This window comes from Mastigoproctus giganteus, chromosome 8 (genome assembly GCF_048544385.1).
Source record: "Mastigoproctus giganteus isolate SK-2022 chromosome 8, ASM4854438v1, whole genome shotgun sequence".
In the NCBI taxonomy this organism is placed as follows: domain Eukaryota; kingdom Metazoa; phylum Arthropoda; class Arachnida; order Uropygi; family Thelyphonidae; genus Mastigoproctus; species Mastigoproctus giganteus.
Window position 1 is genome coordinate 206,895,496 of NC_143582.1, and position 20,748 is coordinate 206,916,243.

General features: G+C 37.5%; 1 protein-coding gene across 1 annotated transcript in view; it reads left to right on the top strand.

The window, feature by feature from the left end:
- The window catches only part of LOC150082228 (electroneutral sodium bicarbonate exchanger 1-like), a 313,808-nt gene that overhangs the window by 61,105 nt on the left and 231,955 nt on the right, over positions 1-20,748 (top strand). Inside the window, exon 5 of the mRNA XM_090380066.1 lies at positions 10,511-10,708. Within this exon, the coding sequence (XP_090236192.1) occupies positions 10,511-10,708 (198 nt within the window). The remainder of the gene's footprint in view (positions 1-10,510; positions 10,709-20,748) is intronic.

A 20,748-nucleotide genomic window follows, 5' to 3' on the forward strand; every position in this document is an offset into this window, starting at 1 on the left:
TATAGCAGTGAAACTATAAAAAATAATTACAAAGAGTAAAAAAAATAGGTAATACCTGAGTTTTGTAAAATAAGTAAAAAGTATCTTCATTGTCTTAATACTGTATATTTAATTTAATACTTCTACCTCATCCCATCTCTTCTGCTATGCAGTTGGAGTTGTATTTCGGGGTGATGATGGATATCATGGTGAAGTACATTACCTGCATTTCAGAGGTACTGTTTTAAAATGGTTTTTGCAGATCAGCTGCTAGTTAGTCCACTGGAGAGAATCTATTGGTAATGCTCTAAGAGGTATTCAGATCAGTTAGTGAGTAATCCTGTGCCTTTACTTTGCCAGCTGTCTGGAAAGAGCCTGAGTATTGTATGCAGGATTATTGTATGTTTTGGTGGTCATATGAAATCGAACCGTGGTAAACCCAGTTAAGTGTACTACTGTAAAAGAACTTCTGCATTCACCATTCTGATCACTTCATAGGAATTAATGTCAACTAAATTTAATTATTCAGTTACTTAAAATGAATTCAAGAAATTGAATAACAATTTTCAGACAGCACCCATATGAACTAGTGCAATATGACTGTAACAGCTTTTGCACCATTAGAGCTCAGTCTTTATCACTGGACTTGTTCAGGTGCAGTAGTATGGGTTCTCTCTCTCTCTCTCTCTCTCTCTCTCTCTCTCTCTCTCTCTCTCTCTCTCTCTCTCTCAGCAATTTTCAGAGTTGCATAAATTACACTGGTTGGCAAAAACACACTTTTTTTTCACTCCCTGTTAAAATTCAGAATGATTCTCTTGTAAATTTGACATTGCCAAATTCAAATATGGCAACCATATTGTTGTAACACCCACCAATTTTAAGGGAGAAGGGATTAATTTGATCCCAATTCACAAAGGGCGATCAAAGGGTGACACGAGTAATTACAGACCTGTTAGTTTAACTTCTTTTCTAGGGAAAATAATGGAGTCATTAATTTCCCTGGAACAGAAGTTAAATTAACAGGTCTGTAATTACAGGTCAGTTAAAGAAACATTGCAGGATCGTCTAGACCAGACTGCAGTAATAATTCAGACACAGCATGGGTTTGTTTAGGGAAAGTCTTGTCTGACCATTTTGATTGGGTACTATGATGTGGTCACAGAGGAACTGGATGCAAAACATAATTTTGATATCATATACAGTAGAGCATCGATAATCCGAACTAATTGGGACCGGGGGTAGTTTGGACTTCCGATTTGCTTGGTTTTTCAAACTTATCAAAAATACTGTTCTGGAGATGAAAAAAAAAAATGGTTCAGTAAGTTTAGAAATAAAAATGCTAAGTTGTACTTATGTACAGTGGACCCGTGCTCAACAATAGTAATTCGTTCCAGAGACACCATTGTATCGTGAAAATATCGTAATGTGAACCCAATAGTACACTGTTTTTTGATAATTTGTTCCAACTCCTCGGAAGTTGAAATTTTCGCTATATAACTAAGCTGTTTATCTCGGTAAAAGGTGATTTTTATGATGGAAATTGTATTAGTTTTATATAGAATACTGAATACCGTATTTTCCAGTGTATACCATGCACCTTTTATCTAAAAATAACTTGCCCTAAAACAGTAGAGCATGATACAAATTTGAAGAAAAAGATAAATGCTGATAATGCCACACATTTTTTTTTATTCCCCCCCTCCCCAATGTTGTTTAAAATGATAATGGCTGCCGTAGCCGAGTGGTCAGGCGTGTCGGTGCATAAGTACACGTGCCTTGAGTGATCAGGGTTCAAGCTCATGACTGCTGAATACGGTGCTGTTTCTTGTATTCTGTCAATCTTGTGAACTCCTCTGACTGTTTGGTTGTCCCAGAGTATAAACAGAAAATTTATTTAAAAAAAAAAAACAAAAATCATAATTATCATTTAACTTACACTGGAAAAGCTGTGTCAATGGTGGTGTGGTGATAGAGCTGGAAGAGAATCTTTTACCCTCAAGATATCAGGACAATCTTCAGGATCAGGTGTTCTTTCCGATCGCTGTCTCTTGCTACTTATGGTATAAAAACTGTCCAAAGTGGTTTGCTTTTGGTGCTTTCTCTGAAGGTTCTTGAAATAACTTAACACCTGATCTTCAAACTTTGCAGGTCATCAATTCAATGGTTTCAATATCTGGGTTTTTTCTTACTGTCCTCCTCACAATATCCAACACAGCAAACATGTCCTTTATTTCTTGTATTGTTGTTACATGGTCATCCTCCTCATGTTCCTCATCTCCACTATCATGCTCACCCATCTGCTCTAATTCCTGGAGCTCCTCTGTTGTCAACTCCCTTCCATGTTCTGCAGTTAACTCCTCCACATCGTCTGCATCAATCTCTAGAGCCAAGGACTCGCCAAGAGTGATAATTTCCTGCTCTAGAACACCTTCAGCTTCAAATCCTTCAAAATCATGGATGACCGAAGGCCATAAGTTCTTTCAGGCTGCATTGAGGCACCAAGCTGAAACTTCATTCCAAGAATTTACAATCATTTGTACACAGATGTTAAACTTGGATGTTAAACTTGGTCTTCCAGAATTCCTTTAAGGTGATGGCTCTGTCTCTTGAAGTCTCTTCAAAGCACTTCACAAGCATCTTCTTTGTGTAAATTTTTATAAAGTTCACAGTCACTTGCTGATCCATTGGCTTGAAGCAGAGGGGTGGTATTGGGTGGGAGAAATTTGACAGTAATAAAGTTCAGTTGCTCTTCCAGAGATTGGGAAAGTTGGGGATCGTGACCTGGAGCATTATCCAAAATTAACAGTGCCTTTAATGGAAGTTTGTTTTTTTTCTGAGTAACCTTTGACTGAAGGACAAAACACTTAATACCTATTCATTGAAGAAGTGTCTTATCACCCAGGCCTTGTTACACCGCCAGAAGACACCCATCCTGCTTTTGATGACCTTTTGCTGTTTAAACACTCTGGGAGTTTCGGAGTGGTAAACCAACATTGGCTTAAGTTTAAAATCACTAGAGGCGTTGGACCCCAGTAGCAGAGTAACTTGTTGAGGAGGATAACTCTCCTCCTTAATGAGCTCTTGAAACTCAACCTTAAAGTTTTCAGCTGTTTCCTGATCGGCACTGCAAGCCTCTCCATGCCTTATGACACTTTTAATGTCAGTCGTTTTTCTAAAACGGTCAAACCAACCTTTGCTGGCTTTAAAGTCCCCATATCGCGTATCACTACCTGAAGGTGTTTTAGTCTTTAATTCCTCAAAACTCTGGTTTGCATGTTCACAAATGTTATTGTCCACGAACTGTATCACATTTCATTTGTTTTTCTTTTATCCACAGCAACAAAACCCTTTCCAGTCTACAATCTGTTCTCTGCCTTTTTTGGACTGTGTTAGATGCATCACTTACTTTAATTTTTTTAAGGTTTTCTTTTAGTTTCACTATGGTAGAAATGGTTGACTAGGAAAAAACCGTATTCACGTACAAATGAACTAATTTTAGCACCATCATGTTTTTTCACTATTTCTTGTTTAATTTTAATTGAAATTTTCTCCTTAATGCGCTCTTTTAGGGGCCGTATTACGTTTGTTTGTTTGTTATTTGGTTTTTAGGAGCATTAGCAACTGAGGCCATATCGCTCTGGGGATATGCAGTGGTCATTCCCTGACCTTTCTGCATTCTCCATATTTGGTGGTCATGGGCTCAAACCCTGGTCTAATCAAGAAGCGTGTTCTACGCACTGCTGCACCTGCCCACCTGGCTACGGAGGCGCCCATATTACGCAATGTTGTATGTTCAAGAATTCAATGCAGTAAGTTTACAGAAAGTAAGCACAACACAAAAAATCACTACTTGAACTAAAGGATAAAAATAAAATGTGTGCCCAACATGTTTACAAATACTGCTATTGGCTGAGACAAAGGAATACGTGGTCCGCTCCGAAACAATTGTAAGTCATCGTAGAGCGAAATAACTAGGTGCCATTGATCACTGGTTAGTAGAACCAGCCACTCAAATCATTAAAATGCACTACACTTTCACCGTTTATTGCTATAAGAATGAATTTTGAACAAATTTTTGATGTTTTTCTAAAGCACATTTCTGGAGGTCACAATCATAAAACGATAAAAACAGTTTTCACTTTCCGGTGTATTGGGCTTTTCTGTTAGTGCAATCTAATTATAAACGGGTAGTAAATTCAATCTTATTTCATTTGCAATAATACCAATAACTGGAATTCTGTGGGTTTTTACCTTATTATGGTGAAATGTGTTTCCCCTTCACTGAAATTATATAAAAAAACAAAAATAAATTTTCTGAATCTTCTCTTCTTTCATCTTTTCCTCTTTTTTAAGCCTCATTTAATAGAATTAATTAATTAAAATAGAATTAAAATTCAATTTGCAAACGTGTTGACACCGTACCATGCTTACTATATATCGTATAGTGAAAGGTATTTTATTATGGAGAGTCCATCATAAAGTGATTTGATCATATAGTGAACCCATCGTAAAGCGGGGGTCCACTGTATTTTTATTCATAAGTAACAAAACAAAGGGAACCTACAGCCAAAATATCACGAGTATAGGCCTTTAATGAAAATAATTACTTATTTTTTTGCTGCACCATTTTCAGACTTTCTTTTTTGCCAGATCTCTCACTCTTTTCAGCAAGAGTATTTGAGCTGGACAGCATTCAGTTTGTCGATTTTCACATATCATTTAATTTTTTTTAAATTGGTAATGTAATAAAAGTGTAAATTTGTACTTTATATCTTAATTTTTATAGCCTGTGGATAATATTTTTCCAATTTTTGCTAATTAGAATTAAAATTCAATTCACAAATGCGATCACAATAACCGGTGCTTACTGTAATTATTTTATGGCATCGGCATAAAAAAAAATGTTGGCTCGTTCAGATTATTGACGTTTGAATTTTCGACGTTCTACCATACTTGGATTTCAGGAAAGCTTTTGATACAGTTGCATATGGAAGACTACTGTACAAATTGGAGCAGTATGGCATTAAGAGCAAGTTGCTACAATGGATAAAAGGATGGTTGAGTGGGAGAAGATGGAGAGTGGTAATCAGTGGATACTGCTCTTTTTGAACTAATGTTATTAATGGAATAACATTATATACCTGATATACCTTCATCAATGATATCGATGAAGGTATATCAGGCTTAATGGCCAAGTTTGTAGATGATACAAAGGTTGGCAGGGTTGTTAATGATAGTAATGACAGTATGCTACTGCAACAGGATCTAGAAAAGCTGGGCAGATGGGCTGAGAAGTGGCAACTGATGTTTGACATTGTCAAATGCAAAGTACTGCACATGTGTAGCAGTAACCCCAGAGAAATATACCAACTGTGTGGTACTACACTCAGGATGGTAGAGAATGAAAAAACCTGGGAATAATTGTGCAGTCAGATATAAAGTTTCTGAGCAGTGCAGACAGGCTGCCAGAGCAGGTATATGGTCAGGTCACGCCTTGAGTACTGCATACAGGTCTGGAGGCCTCATTTTAGGAAGGATGTAGTGTTGCTGGAATGAGTACAGAGAAGGGCAACAAGATTAGTGAAGGGAATAAAGGGGGTCTTCCTATAAAGAAAGGCTTAAGTTCTGTAAATTGCAGTGTCTGGAGACTAGGCACCTGCGAGGTGATCTGATTGAGGTGTATAAGGCTTTGAATGGTGTGAGCAGGCTCAGTGCTGTTGTGATTCTTCCTCTTGCTTAGATTATGAATCTGAGGGGGCATAAATTTAAATTGAAGAAATAGTTGTTCAATGGATGTGCAAAAATTTGCCTTTAGCCAATGGGTAGTTGATTGCTGGAACAAACTTCCATCTGTTGTTGTGGAAGCTGATAGCTTAAATGAATTCAAGGAAGAACTAGACAAAGTTTTGGAGCAAATGAATGAATCAAATGGGAAGGGTTTTTTTTTTGCTTATGCTGTATAAGCTTGCTATCTTGCATCGTATGCCTCTACTAATGCTAAAACTAAGTTTCTATTAAAAAATATTTCATACATTTTAAGCAAATGTTATGTACAGTACTAAAAATTGAACATTGGGTCCATTAATTGTATTCTATTTACGGAAATGTTTATCATCTGATAACAAAACACTTATTTTGTTGTATTTTGCCTTTTATAATCATCCATTGGTGTCTGCCCTATGAGATTCCAACAGTAGTGTGCCAACATAATTGGACTCCATATTCTGTGGCATCTTTTTTCCATTTGTGAAATTCAAGTTTTCAGGAAAAAAGTTTAAATGGGAATGTAGGAAATGAAGCTTTAATGACATGTTGTAACCCAACTCTTTGTAAACTAAAATTAGCTCATCCACAATTTCACTGTAATTTTAAGATTCTCATGCCTAAAATGTTCTGGCAGACGGTTTCAAATGCCTTCCAAGCTCTTATTTCTGTAGCATTGAATTTTTTAGTGAATTCCTCATCTTGGAATACCAATTTGATTTGAGGACTACAAAAATTCCCTCTTATCTTAGCCTCACTGCTTCGAGAAACTTTTGCCTCAAACAGGAAAATCTTTCTCATTTTTTTGTCCATCTCTTTCACAAATATTGTTACCAACCCTAGTTTAATGTGCAGTGGAGTAAATAGATTTTTGACTTATCCACAAAAGGAGGATGTGCTACAAAGAAAAATGTGCTACATTTTTCTGGCCTGGTGTAGTTTCTGAACAGTCTGGCCATTTTTTTCTACCCTGTGGTGGCAGTCCTTCACTTGGCTGGCCCATTCGCATAAAAAGTAGCAGTATTTAGTGTATTCACCTTGCAACCCAGGCAGCAAAGCTGCCACTTTTAGGTCGGCACAGATATTCCATTTGCATGCTTAATAGCATATTTTTTGAATTTAAGTCCATAAGTTTCTGTTGGCTTTGGCACTGGCATTGTATCATAGTGAGGAACTGGCCTTAGAGCAGAAGGTCGTTTTTTTTTTTATGTGAACCCCAAACACAAGAGGTATTAGAACCTATAGTACTTAGTACCATGCTTGGGTTGGAGGTTGAGAAGACGAAAGAAGTTGGGATACTCTACTTTATTAATTAATGTTGGGATACTCTACTTTATGCTTGGATTTCGCTGAAAAACCTGAAATACTGGTTATGCAAAAGTAGCAATCATTTATGTGGTCTTGAAGTTTCCGCCCTATCACCGGAACAGAAAAAGGCATCGATTTATGACTATCTCTAAGACAGCCTGTTGATGTCCTTGAACATGAGCTACCAGAAATCTTCAGATCCCATACTTTATCTTGATCTCCAACTTTACAAGCTATTAGGCTTATTTCGGCAAGAATGTGACATATTTCATGTACAGTTGAGGTATGCACGCGTAAGAACACAATTAAGAAATTGTAGATTTTTATTTGTAATTTAAACATAGTTCACGATTTACACTTATGCACACAACACGTATTTACAAACACTAATTCACCAAAACACTTGTTTGCTTCGCTCACCAGTTGCTCTCCAAAACACACTTTTTGAAATACGAAAATGCTTGCCTATTGCGGATCTCTCTCATCTATATACTGGTAGACAAGTTTCTAGAATACTCGCAATGTTTTTAGAGAACTCTGTCAACAGTTCTAGAACTTTCCAGAAACATCCCAATCTTCCGCACATAACAATGTTCTAGAACATTCTGAAACATTCTTGAATGTTATAGAAAGCTCCCAAATTCTCTAAAAATCTCCCGAATGTTCTGGAAATAAAAAAAAAAAAATAGATAGAATAGATGGAAAAGGCGATTAAACCAACTACAGGTACTATCTGACTTAAGTAATACTTGACTTTATGTATGTTTTTGCCAGCCTGTGCATACTGAAAAAAAAATGGAAATGTATTTTGCATCCTGTGGGAATAAATGGTGGTATTGTGAAAATATCATAATAGGAACCCATTTCTGGAGGTCACGACCATAAACTCAATCTTATTGCATTTACGACAATACCAATAACTGGAATTGTGTGGGTTTTTATGCTATTATGGTGAAATTATTTCCCCTTCACTGAAATCTTCAATCATGTAAAAACTTATAAATTTTCAGAATTTCCTCTTCATTCCTTTTTATCAATTATTACAATGATGAAGTGAAGGCAACCAACAGAAAGTGCAAGTGATGACAGTGCTAGGAAACAAAAGAAATTTAATTTAGAAATGAAGATGAAAATGATTAAGAAGCAGGATAAAGTTTATCTATTGAAGGGAATTAGGTCTCGCTGCTATATCAAAGATGGAAAAGCTTTAATAATATGGATGGAAAACCATTCAGAAACAAGTGACCCTGAGTCTAATGACCATTCAAGCAAAAGCAAGAAGTATTTATGAAGATATTAAGGATAACCGTAGCCGAGTGGTCAGGGGTGGGAGTGCAGTAGCACACGCTCTTTGAGTAGACCGGGGTTCAAGCCCCTGACTGCTGAATACAATCAATCTGCCAACCCGCACTGGACCAGCGTGGCAGATTATGGTCCATTTCCCTCAGCATGAATTGTTGAGGAGGTTTCCATCCTGCAGTGGGTTGAGAATGGCTGCAATTTACTTTATGGAGAACACCAAGCCAAGTTCGTGGCAAGCAATGGATGGTTTAATAGGTTCAAGCATTGTGCTGGTTTCCTCAATGTCATAGTATGCGGTGAATTATCTGTAGCAGCAGCTGATTCTGCAGCTGCAGAGTGGAAAAAATTATTGATGAAGGCAGCTATTTAATGCCGCAAATTTTTAATGTTGACGAGACTGCTGTGTATTGGAAAAAAAATTCTGAATCGCACATACATTGCCAAAGAGGGGAAGACTGTGCCAGGTTTCAAGGCTTCACAAGATAGGGCAATGCATTTAAGGGCATCAATAAAGCCACCCTGCCTGTGCAATTCCAATCGAACCAGAGAGCATGGATAACAATATCTGTCTTTGAGGATTGGTTTAAATGCTGCTTCATAACAGAGGTTGAAAAATATTGTAAAGACAAGCATTCCTTTCAAGATTTTGCTTCTATTAGATAATGCTCCTCGACATCCTATGCACTTAGATGATATTTCAATTTGAACGTGAGAGTTATATTTCTACTGTCTAACATGGCTTCGCTCATCCAGCCTATGGATTAGGGTGTTATTTTGAATTTCAAAGCATATTATTTACGCACAACATTTGCTTAGGCATTGTTGGCAGTGAGAAAAATTTGATGTTAAGAGACTTTTGGAAATCTTGTAATATTTACCACGTCATCTTAAACATTAATAAGGCCTGGGCAGAAATTATTAAAAATTGTTTAAATGGCATATGGAAGAAAATATGCCCATGGTACATAAAAGGTTTTAAGGATTTGAAAAAGACAAATCATATGAAGAGGTTACAGATAAGATTGTAAAGCTTGCAGAGCTATTTCATTTGGGGGGGGGGGGTTGATGCCAAAGACATGGAGGAGTTAATAGAGGAAGAAGAGAAGGAATTATCTAATGAAGGACTTATTGATTTGCAAGTAGTGATAGTGAAAGAAGAAAATGCTGATGCTTCCCCACCAGAGAGATGGCAATGGCGAGGTTTGTGAAGATGGATCCTGACAGTGAACGATTCTTAAAAGTTAACAGGGGTGAATGATGTGCTTGCTTGTTACAAAGAAATCTACGATGAAAAGAAAAAAACCACCATCCAGTCATCCATTAATATATTCTTTCGTAAGGTTGAGCGGCTGACCCTTTCTAAATCTCTACAGCCCTCAACATCCACAGCTGCATACTTATCAGCTGAATATGTCGATTCTGGCAATGATGCTCAACAGGGAAAACTTGTTGACGTTATGCCTGTCTCCTCTCTTTTTTTATAATTTTGAAATTTTTTAAATTGCATGCTTTTGTAATTTTTCCTGCGCACAAGATAAAAAATTGAATAAATAATTCTATTTATGTGTTCATCTAACATTTCTTTCTTGCTTCAATCATATGGCTAGCATAGTTGCGAGTACTGCATAATCATTTAGAAAAATTCCAACTTGCGTAAAATTCGACTTGCATAGAGTTCCGCAGAACGCAACCCTTACATAAGTCGGGGAGTGGCTGTACAGGTCTTGATTTTCGGTCATTAACCTGTGATATTTGAATACTAAAGATGATAAACTTTTTAAGCACATGTGAGTTTTTGAATATATTTCCTGTGAGAATCTGTTGAAATTATTTCAGGGACGAAATTGATGCTGACCAGTGTTATTATTATCAAATTAATTGGAAGATGGGCACTACATGCATATTCATCATTTGAGAAAGAATTAATAATGCTGCACTAATATATCACGTTTAATGTGGCATTATTAATTCTTTCTGATATTATTATCAAATTTATAGGTGATGTTGGGTAAATATATTTATAAGTATCATTCATTTCTTTTGAAAATGGAATGGCATCCTTTTCTTATTTGAAAAATTCAGAAATAAAATTTTTTTTTTTAAGTAGTTTTAAAATCTTTTTTTAAATTGATTTTTTATTATTTATTATATTTTTCAGATCTGATTACTGAAAAACTGGTCAGTCTTGGTTTGTTACAACCAGAATACCAAGAGGAGGTGAAGAAAGTGTTACTTTCTCGGCATACTCATCAGCATGAAAAACGTCATGAACGTGGTGATAGGGGAGCTCTCCTACCATTAATTAGTTCTCTTGCAGAAATTAGCCGCAACAATAAAGGTGTTCTTGGTACATATTGTGAGTAAAATTTTATTCAGTTCTTATTGCTTCTATGCAAGTTAGCCTGTTTTTGGTTAAAATAATATTGACCGAACTTTTTCAAAACAACTTAGCTGTTCATTGTATATTCAAAGTTAATGATGATGTGCATGCTTTTCTGCTTTCTCCTTTTCTCTCATATTCTTATATTCAGTTGTGCTTAAATGTTTATTCCAAGACCATTAAAATATATTAAATGTATTTTAATAATGTACTGTGAAATTGACATTGATTTTCTTCAAGAAATAGTATTGAAGTGACAGAAAAACCACTAATTAATACATGATTATTTAGTTAAGTAAAATTTAATATGTTAATATGGAGGTTACAGAAATAACAATCGCAGTTGGTTGCTGATGTTAACTTTCTCCATTGCAGTTTTCCTATGTAATTAAATTACTAACATCTCTACTATTCTTAATTTACATATATTTTAGATTGGAACTTCAAGAAAAAAATAATTAAAATGAGATGAAAGATGAAAAGGTTCCAAGAGGCATCTAGAAATGTTGCCATTCTAGGTGATCAGGGGATTTGTATTGGAATAAAGGTTTACATTTGCACACAATTGCATTATTATTTTTTCTGTAACCTGTATATTGTAGAAGTCATGTTAGTTCAATCTTTTAGTTTTAGGATAATTTAAAATATTCACATGGACAGTATATATTTAAGATCTGTTGTGCATTTGGAAGCATATATCGGCATTGAATGACAGTATTATGAAGTAACAAATTTTTTAAAATAATTCCTTTCTAGAAGAATAGTGGAACAGCAAAGAAAATTTACAGAACTTAATAAAAGGTATCTTAAATATATATTCCATATATGATCAGCAGTGTAATACCTAACAATCGATAACAGCAAAGACTGGATGGCAGCTTGTTTCAGCAAACTGAACTTTCATTTGTTGTTGACATTGGTAAACTGGACAAAGACGAATGCCAGAATGACTCTATAGTGAGAGCTTAATAGATTAATATTAACACTGGCAAATGATGCAAGGAAGTGAGCATATGTAGCATCAGCCAAAAACACTTTTACCCACTTCATTTTCATTTGTCCATCCCTTATAATAATTTGTCTGATCTTTTAAATTTATTCTGAATTCTCACCTCTACAATGCTAAATGGAAATTTATTCCAACAATCATTCACTCTCCAGCTGAAAGAAAATTTCTGCACTCTTTTTCTGCAACCATCCTTTTTCAATTTAAATTTATGTTCTCTTTTGTGTGCCACATGAGAAAAAGGTAAAGATGCATTCAGTTTACTCAACACTTTTAAAGCTTTGAAGACCTTAATTAGTTCTCCATGCAGATATCTAGTTTCTAGACATTGCTATTTACAGAACCTTTCTTTGGTAAGGAAACCTTAGCCTCCAACTAATCTTTTTGTCCTTCTCTACAGGTGCCTCCGTGGCCAGGTGAGCAGGAGGAGCAGTGCGTAGCACGCGCTTCTTGATTAGACCGGGGTTCGAGCCCTTGACCACCAAATACGGAGGATGAGGAAAGGTCAGGGAATGACCACCGCATATCCCTGGAGCAATATGGCCTTAGTTGCTAATGCTCCTAAAAACCAAATAACAACAGCCTTCTCTGCACTCATTCCAACATCCTTCCTAAAATGACATTTCCAAACCTGTATGAAGCACTTCAGATGTGGATTATCCATTGCTATGTACCAGTGTTCCTCAACGTTTTTCTCTTTGCAGCACACCTTAATTTATCCATGACACAACATTGCACATCAAAATGTTAATCCCATACTTTACGGGCCTCCGTAGCCAGGTTGGAAGGAGCAGCAGTGCGCAGCACACACTTCTTGATTAGACCGGGGCTTGAGCCCGTCACCACCAAATACAGAGGATGCGGAAAGGTCAGGGAATGATCACCGCATATTCATGGAGCAATATGGCCTTAGTTGCTAATGCTCCTAAAAACCAAATAACAAAACAAACAAATAAAACATAGTTTATGGCAATGGTAATATAAATATGCTATAAGTCACAATAGATCAATTATTACTGTTCCATCAATCCAACAGAAATTGGCTCATGCATATATTAACATTTTATGAATCCTAAATTACTGTACCAAAGCAAAGCCAAAAAAAAATTATAAAAATTCTATTAGTATTAAACCAAATAACTATGCATACCTTCAATATGATACTTGTGCTGCAGGCACAAGTATCACATTGAACAAGCAGCATCTTATTTCAGTCAGTGAGGAATATTGAAAGGACAAACACACAAATAACTTTAGAAAGCAAGTGTTGGATACTCGTGTGAAAACAATTTACTCTCCCACACGTACAACATTGTGTTTCAGTAAAAATGGTGTATTGTGAAATATAACAATGAGTAGCATTACAAATTTTTTTTTTTTTTTTTTTTTTTTATGTAAACCCCAAACACGAGAGGTATTGGAACCTATAGTACTTAGTACCGTGCTTGGGTTGGAGGTTGAGAAGACAAAAGAAGATATTTGTTGACATTGGACTTCAACTTCTGTAGACTGTAATTTTCAGGAAATACGTATGAAGGAAGGTTGTTCCAGAAAGCGGCAGTTGAATGAATAAACGAAGAAGATAAAAAGTTGGTTCTGTGAGTTTGGAGTTGGACAGTAAATGGATGTTGGCTGGAGACTGCATGTGTTTGGACTATTTTGAAAGAGAGAGTGGGAATTATAGAAGCCACAGAAGAACAGTGCCCATGGAAGTATCTGTAGAAGAGGCATGCAGCAGAAACAGTACATGTATGAGACAGGGAGAGGAGAGACTCTGTTAGAGATGAATCATTAATTAACCTAATTGCCCTCTTCTGAATGGAATCAAGAAGCCTGAGAGAGGTTTTGGGGCCACCACCCCAGATCTGGGAACAATATTCCATGGCAGGGCGAATTTGCGATTTATGCAGAGTGAGCAACTGTTTGGAAGAAAAGTAACGCCAAGAGCGAAAGAGAAAACCAAGTGTTTTAGATACAGAGGAAGCTATATTTGTAATGTGCTTGTGCAAAGAGAGAGATTAGAAGTCAGGGTAATCCCCATAAGAGATATATCATTTTGCCTAGAAATCGGAGTGTCACTAAAGCTAAGCATAGGAGCAGAAGAATCCTTTTTGCGAGATATAAGACAAGACTGAGTTTTAGAAGGGTTGAAATCAACTAAGTTGTCTTTGCCCCACTGGAGAATTACCTAAAGATCAGCATTTAAGGAATTGGTAGCAGATTTTCGAGAAGTTGAAGTTGATTGAGCAGGGCAAGGTTTCTCAAAATGTAAAGCGAAATGCAATGTGCTGTCATTGGCAAAACTATGGATAGGATTTCCAGTCAATGGAAGAAGGTCATTAATATACAAGAGGAAAAGAGTGGGGGAAAGAACTGAATCTTGAGGGACACCGGCATTAGTGGAGAAGTTAGAAGACAGAGAGCCATCTACCATCACCCTCAGTGAGCGATCAGAGAGAAAACTGAATAACCAGTTACTAAAAACAGTTGGCAAACCATAAGATGGAAGCTTGTTTAGAAGACCTTTATGCCAAACACTATCAAAAGCCTTTGAGATGTCAAGAGAAACTACTTGTGTTTCACCGAACCTTTCCATTGATTTGGTCCATAAATGGGTAACATAAGCCAGAATATCACCAGTGGATCGACACTGACGGAATCCATACTGGCGATCGTTGATCAGACGGAAGGTTTCTAGGTAATTTAAGAGTTGGCGATTAATTGATTTCTCCATTACTTTAGAAAGAGTAGAAGTAATTGCAACAGGACGATAATTGGATGGGAGGGATTTGTCACCCTTTTTAGGAACTGGCTGGATATGAGCAAATTTCCAAGCAGAAGGAAAAACACCTTTGGAATAAGAAACTGAAAGAAGGTGGCAAAGAATAGGAGTAAGTTCAGAAGCACAGGTTTTGAGAACAAGTGGAGAAATACCATCGGAACCTGGAGCTTTCTTAGCATGAAGATTCGTCAAAATCCTTCTGACATCCTTTTGATGGAAGACCACAGGAGGCATTGAATGGAGCATTTTGGGAATGGTGGGAGGTGTTTTACCAAGATCATTAATACATGAAATGGAAGAAAAATGGGATGCCAGCAGGTCAGCTTTATCCTTGGCTAAAGTGACAACAGAACCATCTGGATTTGACAGAGGTTGGAGCAAAGATGGGCAAAAGTTGCGGCCAATAGCTTTGGCAAGAGACCAGAATGCTCGGCTACCATTAGGCAAGAAGCAAGTTTTCTACTCTTAGCCTGTTCAAAATCTAGTTTTGACTGATTAGTAACTGCTTTACAGTTGTTGCAAGCTTTGGTGTAGGCAGAAAATGAAACTGGAGAATTGGAAACAAGCCAATTATGATATGCAATGTTCTTCTCTTGAACAGCCTTAGCACATTTATTGGCAAACCAAGGTTTGCCAATAAAAGGACGAGATTTTAAAGTGGAGTGTGGGATAAAGGATTCCATTCCTACAAGAATAATTTCACTGACACGATCGGAGCAAACGTTGACATCAGAAATTTTGAAACAGTAATTCGACCAAGGAAAAGAAATCTCGCAGGTCATCCCATTTTGTGTTCTTGTAATGCCAAACAATACGAGGTTGGGAATAGCCATGATTTAAAGGCTATTTTAAACAGACACCTCAGATCACCAAGTTGTGATCTGAGGTGTCTAAAGGACCACTCACTTTGACCGTATACTTAGAAGGGTTGTTTGTGAGGAAAAGATCAAGCATGTTGGCTGTATGGTTAGGATTGTCTAGTATTTTTGTAGGTAAATGAACAATCTGTCCAAGATCATTAGTAATTGCAAAAGCCTTAGCATCTTGACCAGCTGGGTCGGTGTGACTAGAAAACAGAAGCCAGCTGCAGTTGTGAACATTAAAATCACCAAGGAAAATTACCTCACTGTCAGGAAAGTTGGACTGGAGAAAGTCAAGTTGCAAAGAGAGGAAGTCAAAGAGCTCCAAGTGATTAGTGGAGTTGGGAGAACAGTAGAGACAACAGATGAATTTGAGACAATGAGGTATTAGCATTAGCATTAGTAGAGGCATTTGATGCAAGAAAGCAAGCTTATGCAGCATCAGCCAAAAAAAAAAAAAAAAAACCCACTTCCACTTCACCCCTCTGTTCGTTCAAAATACCTGTCCAGCTGAGCCTTAAACTTATTTAAGCCGACCGGGCTAGCCGAGTGGGTAAAGTACCTGCCCAGCAACCCAAAGGTCGCGGGTTCGATTCCCGCCTCGGGCTTGGATCAAAAGTACTGCAAAAAACCTTGGGAGGTGCAATATGGCCACAGAAGCCGATGCGCCAACAACTACCAAATCAAAAAAAAAAAAAAATAAAATAAAATAAACTTATTTAGGCTATCAACCTCCACCACAAGGGATGGGAATCTGTTCCACCAACCAACCACCCACTGGCTAAAGGCAAATTTCCGCACGTCTATCCTACATCTGTCTTTCCTCAATTTGAATTTATGCCCTCTCAGGTGATTTTTCTGAGCTAGAGGAAGAATTCCATCAGCATTGAGCATGCTTAAACCATTCAAGGCTTTATACACCTCTATCAGATCACCTCGCTGGTGCCTAGTCTCCAGACACTGTAATTTGCAAAACTTAAGCCTTTCTTCGTAAGAGCACCCCTTTGTTCCATTCACTAATCTTGTTGCCCTTCTCTGTACTCGTTCCAGCAGCTCTACATCCTTCTTGAAATGAGGCCTCCAGACCTGTATACAGTACTCTAGGTGTGGCCTGACCATTGCCTTATACAATGTAATAATCACCTCCTTATCACTGCTGGAAAAATTCCTGTATATCATTGACAGTACTCCATGAGCTACTCTTGCAGCCCGTCTGCACTGCTCAGAGAACTTCATATCTACCTGCACAACCACCCCCAAGTCCCTTTCATTCTCTACCACTGCCAGTGTAGTACCACAGAGTTGATACGTTGCTCTGGGGTTGCTGTTTCCCATGTGTAGTACTTTACATTTGTCAATGTTAAACTTCATTTGCCACCTCTCAGCCCATCTGCTCAACCTTTCCAGATCCTGTTGCAGCAGCATGATACAGATGATACAAAGGTTGGCAACCCTGCCAACCTTTGTATCATCTGCAAACTTGGACATTAAGCTTGATATACCATCATCAATATCATTTATAAATACAGAAAACAATAATGGACCCAACACTGAGCCCTGAGGGACTCCACTAATAACATTAGTCCACGATGAGCAGTGTCCATTGATTACCACTCTCTGTCTTCTCCCCCTCAACCACCCCTTTATCCATAGCAGCAATTTGCCTCCAATGTCACACTGCTCCAATTTGTGTAGCAGTCTTCCATGTGCAACAGTATCAAAAGCCTTTCTAAGATCCAAGTATATAATATCAAAGTTATTCCCTGCATCCAGTTCTTTTGTGACTGCATCATAGTATCCAATCAAGTTGGTCAGGCAAGACTTCCCCTTAACAAAACCATGCTGTGTCTGAGCTATAACTGAAGTCTTGTCTAAATGATCCTGCAGTGCTTCTTTAACCAGTGCCTCCATTAATTTTCCTGGAACAGAAGTTAAGCTCACAGGTCTATAATTACTTGTGTCAGCCTTTGATCCTCCTTTGTGAATTGGGGTCACATTTGCACATTTCCAGTCTATGGGTACCTCCCCTGAGTCCAAGGAAGCTCTCATAATTATGGCTAAGGGTTTGCTTACTTCCTTTGCTGCCTCCTTTAATATAACTGGATAGATCCCATCCACCCCGGGTGCCTTTCTTGTGTTTATCTTCAACAGTTTCTCCTCCACTTTACTCCCAGTTATTTCAAGATTCTGTAGCTTACTGCTAGGGTTGAATACACCTCTGGCATTCCCCTTGCTGAATAATTCCTCATGTGTGAATGTCGATGCAAAATATTCATTTAGTTTGTTAGCTACCTGAGCAGGATCATCAACAATTGACCCATCAATATCAAGTGGACCAATCTGATTCATCCCCTTCCTTCTAGAGTTTACATAAGTAAAGAACTCTTTGCTGTTTTTCTTTGCATCCCTTGCCAAGGATTTCTCGTAATGTTCCTTCGCCTGCCTAACCTCCTTTGTAACTTAGTTACAAATTAACACATGACACAGAAGCCTATGATAGATATAAGTTGATATGCAACTAAGTTACAAAGGAGGTTAGGCAGGCGAAGGAACATTACGAGAAATCCTTGGCAAGGGATGCAAAGAAAAACAGCAAAGAGTTCTTTACTTATGTAAACTCTAGAAGGAGTTTACATAAGTAAAGGAGTTTACATAAGAACACATGCCTCATTAGTTCATCTGACATCCATTTTGGCCTAAACCTTGAACAATATTTCTTAGTTGGTATGTAAAGCCTAGTAGCTTCCAAGATAAGTTCTTTGAATGCTTCCCATTTTGAATTTGCTGTTGGTAACATCATCAGTTGGTCCCACTGTATAGAATTTAAATACTGTCTCAGTCCATCGTAGTCGCCTTTACGCAAGCAATAACCCTTCCCTTTACCCCTAATGGTAGTTACCTCTTTAAGTAAATCCCAAGGTCGCGGGTTCGATTCCCGCCTCGGGCTTGGATCACTGTACTGCAAAAACCTTTGGAGGTGCAATATGGCCACAGAAGCCGATGCGCCAACAACTACCAAATCAAAAAAAAAAAAAAAAAAGTAAATCCCACTTCAGTACACTGTGATCACTGCCACCTAGTGGTTCATTTATCTGCAGATTCTTAATGCATGAAGAATCACTGCTGATAATCAAATCAAGAGTATTACTCCCTCTAGTTGCCTCCCGAACATGCTGATGTAGAAAACAATTATCCAATAAATCCACAAAAGCCATGCTAGTGTGTGAGTAACCAGCCCCCAAATTCCAGTCAATATCTGGGAAATTAAAATCTCCCATTATAAGACTCTCTGATTTACTGGCCCACTCTATTTCCCTGTACAGTTCCTTATTATACTAATCAGAGTCATTAGGCCTATAGCACACTCCTACTCTCAATTTTAATCTCCCAATGCTTATGTCACACCAAACTGACTCAACACTGCACTGTCCAGCGATGTCGACTGGCTTCACTTCCTTGGTTTTTATGTGTTTCTTAACTAATAGCATAACCCCTCCCCCCTTCCTATCCTGTCTATCCTTTCTGTAGACGTTGTACTCCCCAAATTGCAGTTCTGCATCCCTTATATCTGTGTGACACGACGTCTCTGATATCCCAACAATATCTGGCTTTGATGTTTTGAGCAATACCTCAAATTCATCAAATTTATTTACTAAACTCCTAGCATTGGTGTACACGCAAGTATACCTGCACCTGTTTCTATTCTTAGCTACCCTAACACAACCCATGTGTTTACTTGTACCGCAATGGCTCCCAGCAGTCTCTGAAATACCATGCATCTTGTTTTTCAGGCTTCTGCTCATTCTAATAGAAGCAGTGCAAGAATCTCTTTCACCTCTGCCAGTGGCTACTATCAATCTATTGGTCTTTGTCTCCCCCCAAGCTAGCAGTTTTCCACATTAGTGTGGTTGTCACTTAAACCAGAGCTGTTTTGTTTGCCTTGGTCATTCTTCCTGCCTCCGATGGCAAAGCTACCATTGGTTATTGGTTTCACTTCAGCATTACTGTTACAGTGATAGAAGAGCAGTTTGGTTGTTTGCTAATTGTCTAATGGATTTCGAGATTGGGAACAGCCTTTGGAATTTATATCCTAATCTTCTTTCTCTTATTCTTAAGGCTTCTAGATTTTGTATCTTGCATGGTTCTGAATATAGCCAAGTCTTTCAGCTGTATTATATTTGATCCTGGTTCTGTTTAGCAGTTGCTGTTTGGTATTGGATCTTATTAGAGTAAACTCCCATTGTAGTGCTTATGAAGGGTCCAGCCCCAAAGAGCACTATAAGCAGGAAAGCATTATAAATGGGACCTCACTTCACAGGATTGATCATGGGATGACCAGAAGAAAAGAGCACTAAAAGTGAGTGTTATAACAGGAGTTTACTGTATTTATTTTCTGTTAATTAAGGTTACTGTATTTATTTTAATTAATTTATTTGAATTTTTATTCAGTTTGTATGAGGATTTTGGCTTTCCTTTTGGAGTTTTTTGGATTTCTTATGTGGAGGCCTTTCAGTGTAATGCCATTGGGTTTTCTTCTTACCATGAAAGCTAATTGGTGCTGCAGGATTATTATTATTATGCTCATAATATTCAAAACTTGGATTTCTTGGGCACATGCTGTTCCTGTTACCTGCTACAATAAGTAAAGTATGTTTTTAAATGTAGCTTATTATCAGCCTGTGTAGTAACAGTGTACTGTATTAGTCAGAATTAATTTTTATATTTAATATAAATGAACATTAATTTTAATGATGATTACCACATATTTCAACCACACTTGTGGGTCTTCATTAGACTTTTAAAGGATGGTTTAAGTAATAAAATTAAACAACTTACATTAACTGTATTTTAAGATTATGGGATAAAAATTTCCGAATAATGTGTATGTCCAGAGTGCTTGGGTCACTAAAGAAAACTACAAGAATTATAAAAAGTAAAGGTCACAGAGTCCTCAACCCTGAAAAGAGTGCAAAAAGAGCTCAAACCCGAAAATAACATCTGGATAAGCAATGAGGATAAGGGGGGGTGAGGAGGAGGAGATATTTTAATAATTACATATATGATAGAAAAATACTGAACACTTGAAAGATGAAGATAGCTACATCCCATCCTCAAACATCAGACCCAACCAAAATAGAAAAAGAAACCCCTATGTGAGGGGAAAATTGATAAAATTACAGAAACTGAATGAAAACAACTCTTGAAGCTCCAAAAATATTTAGTAGCATCAAAATACATGAAGCAGACCTTCCATAAAACCTATAGTGTAGAGCAGGCTATACCTTTTACAAGAACTATCAATTTAGTTAGTATGGCTGCTGGATTGGCATGTTGTGGAAAACTAACATTCCTTAAAGTGACCTCCAGT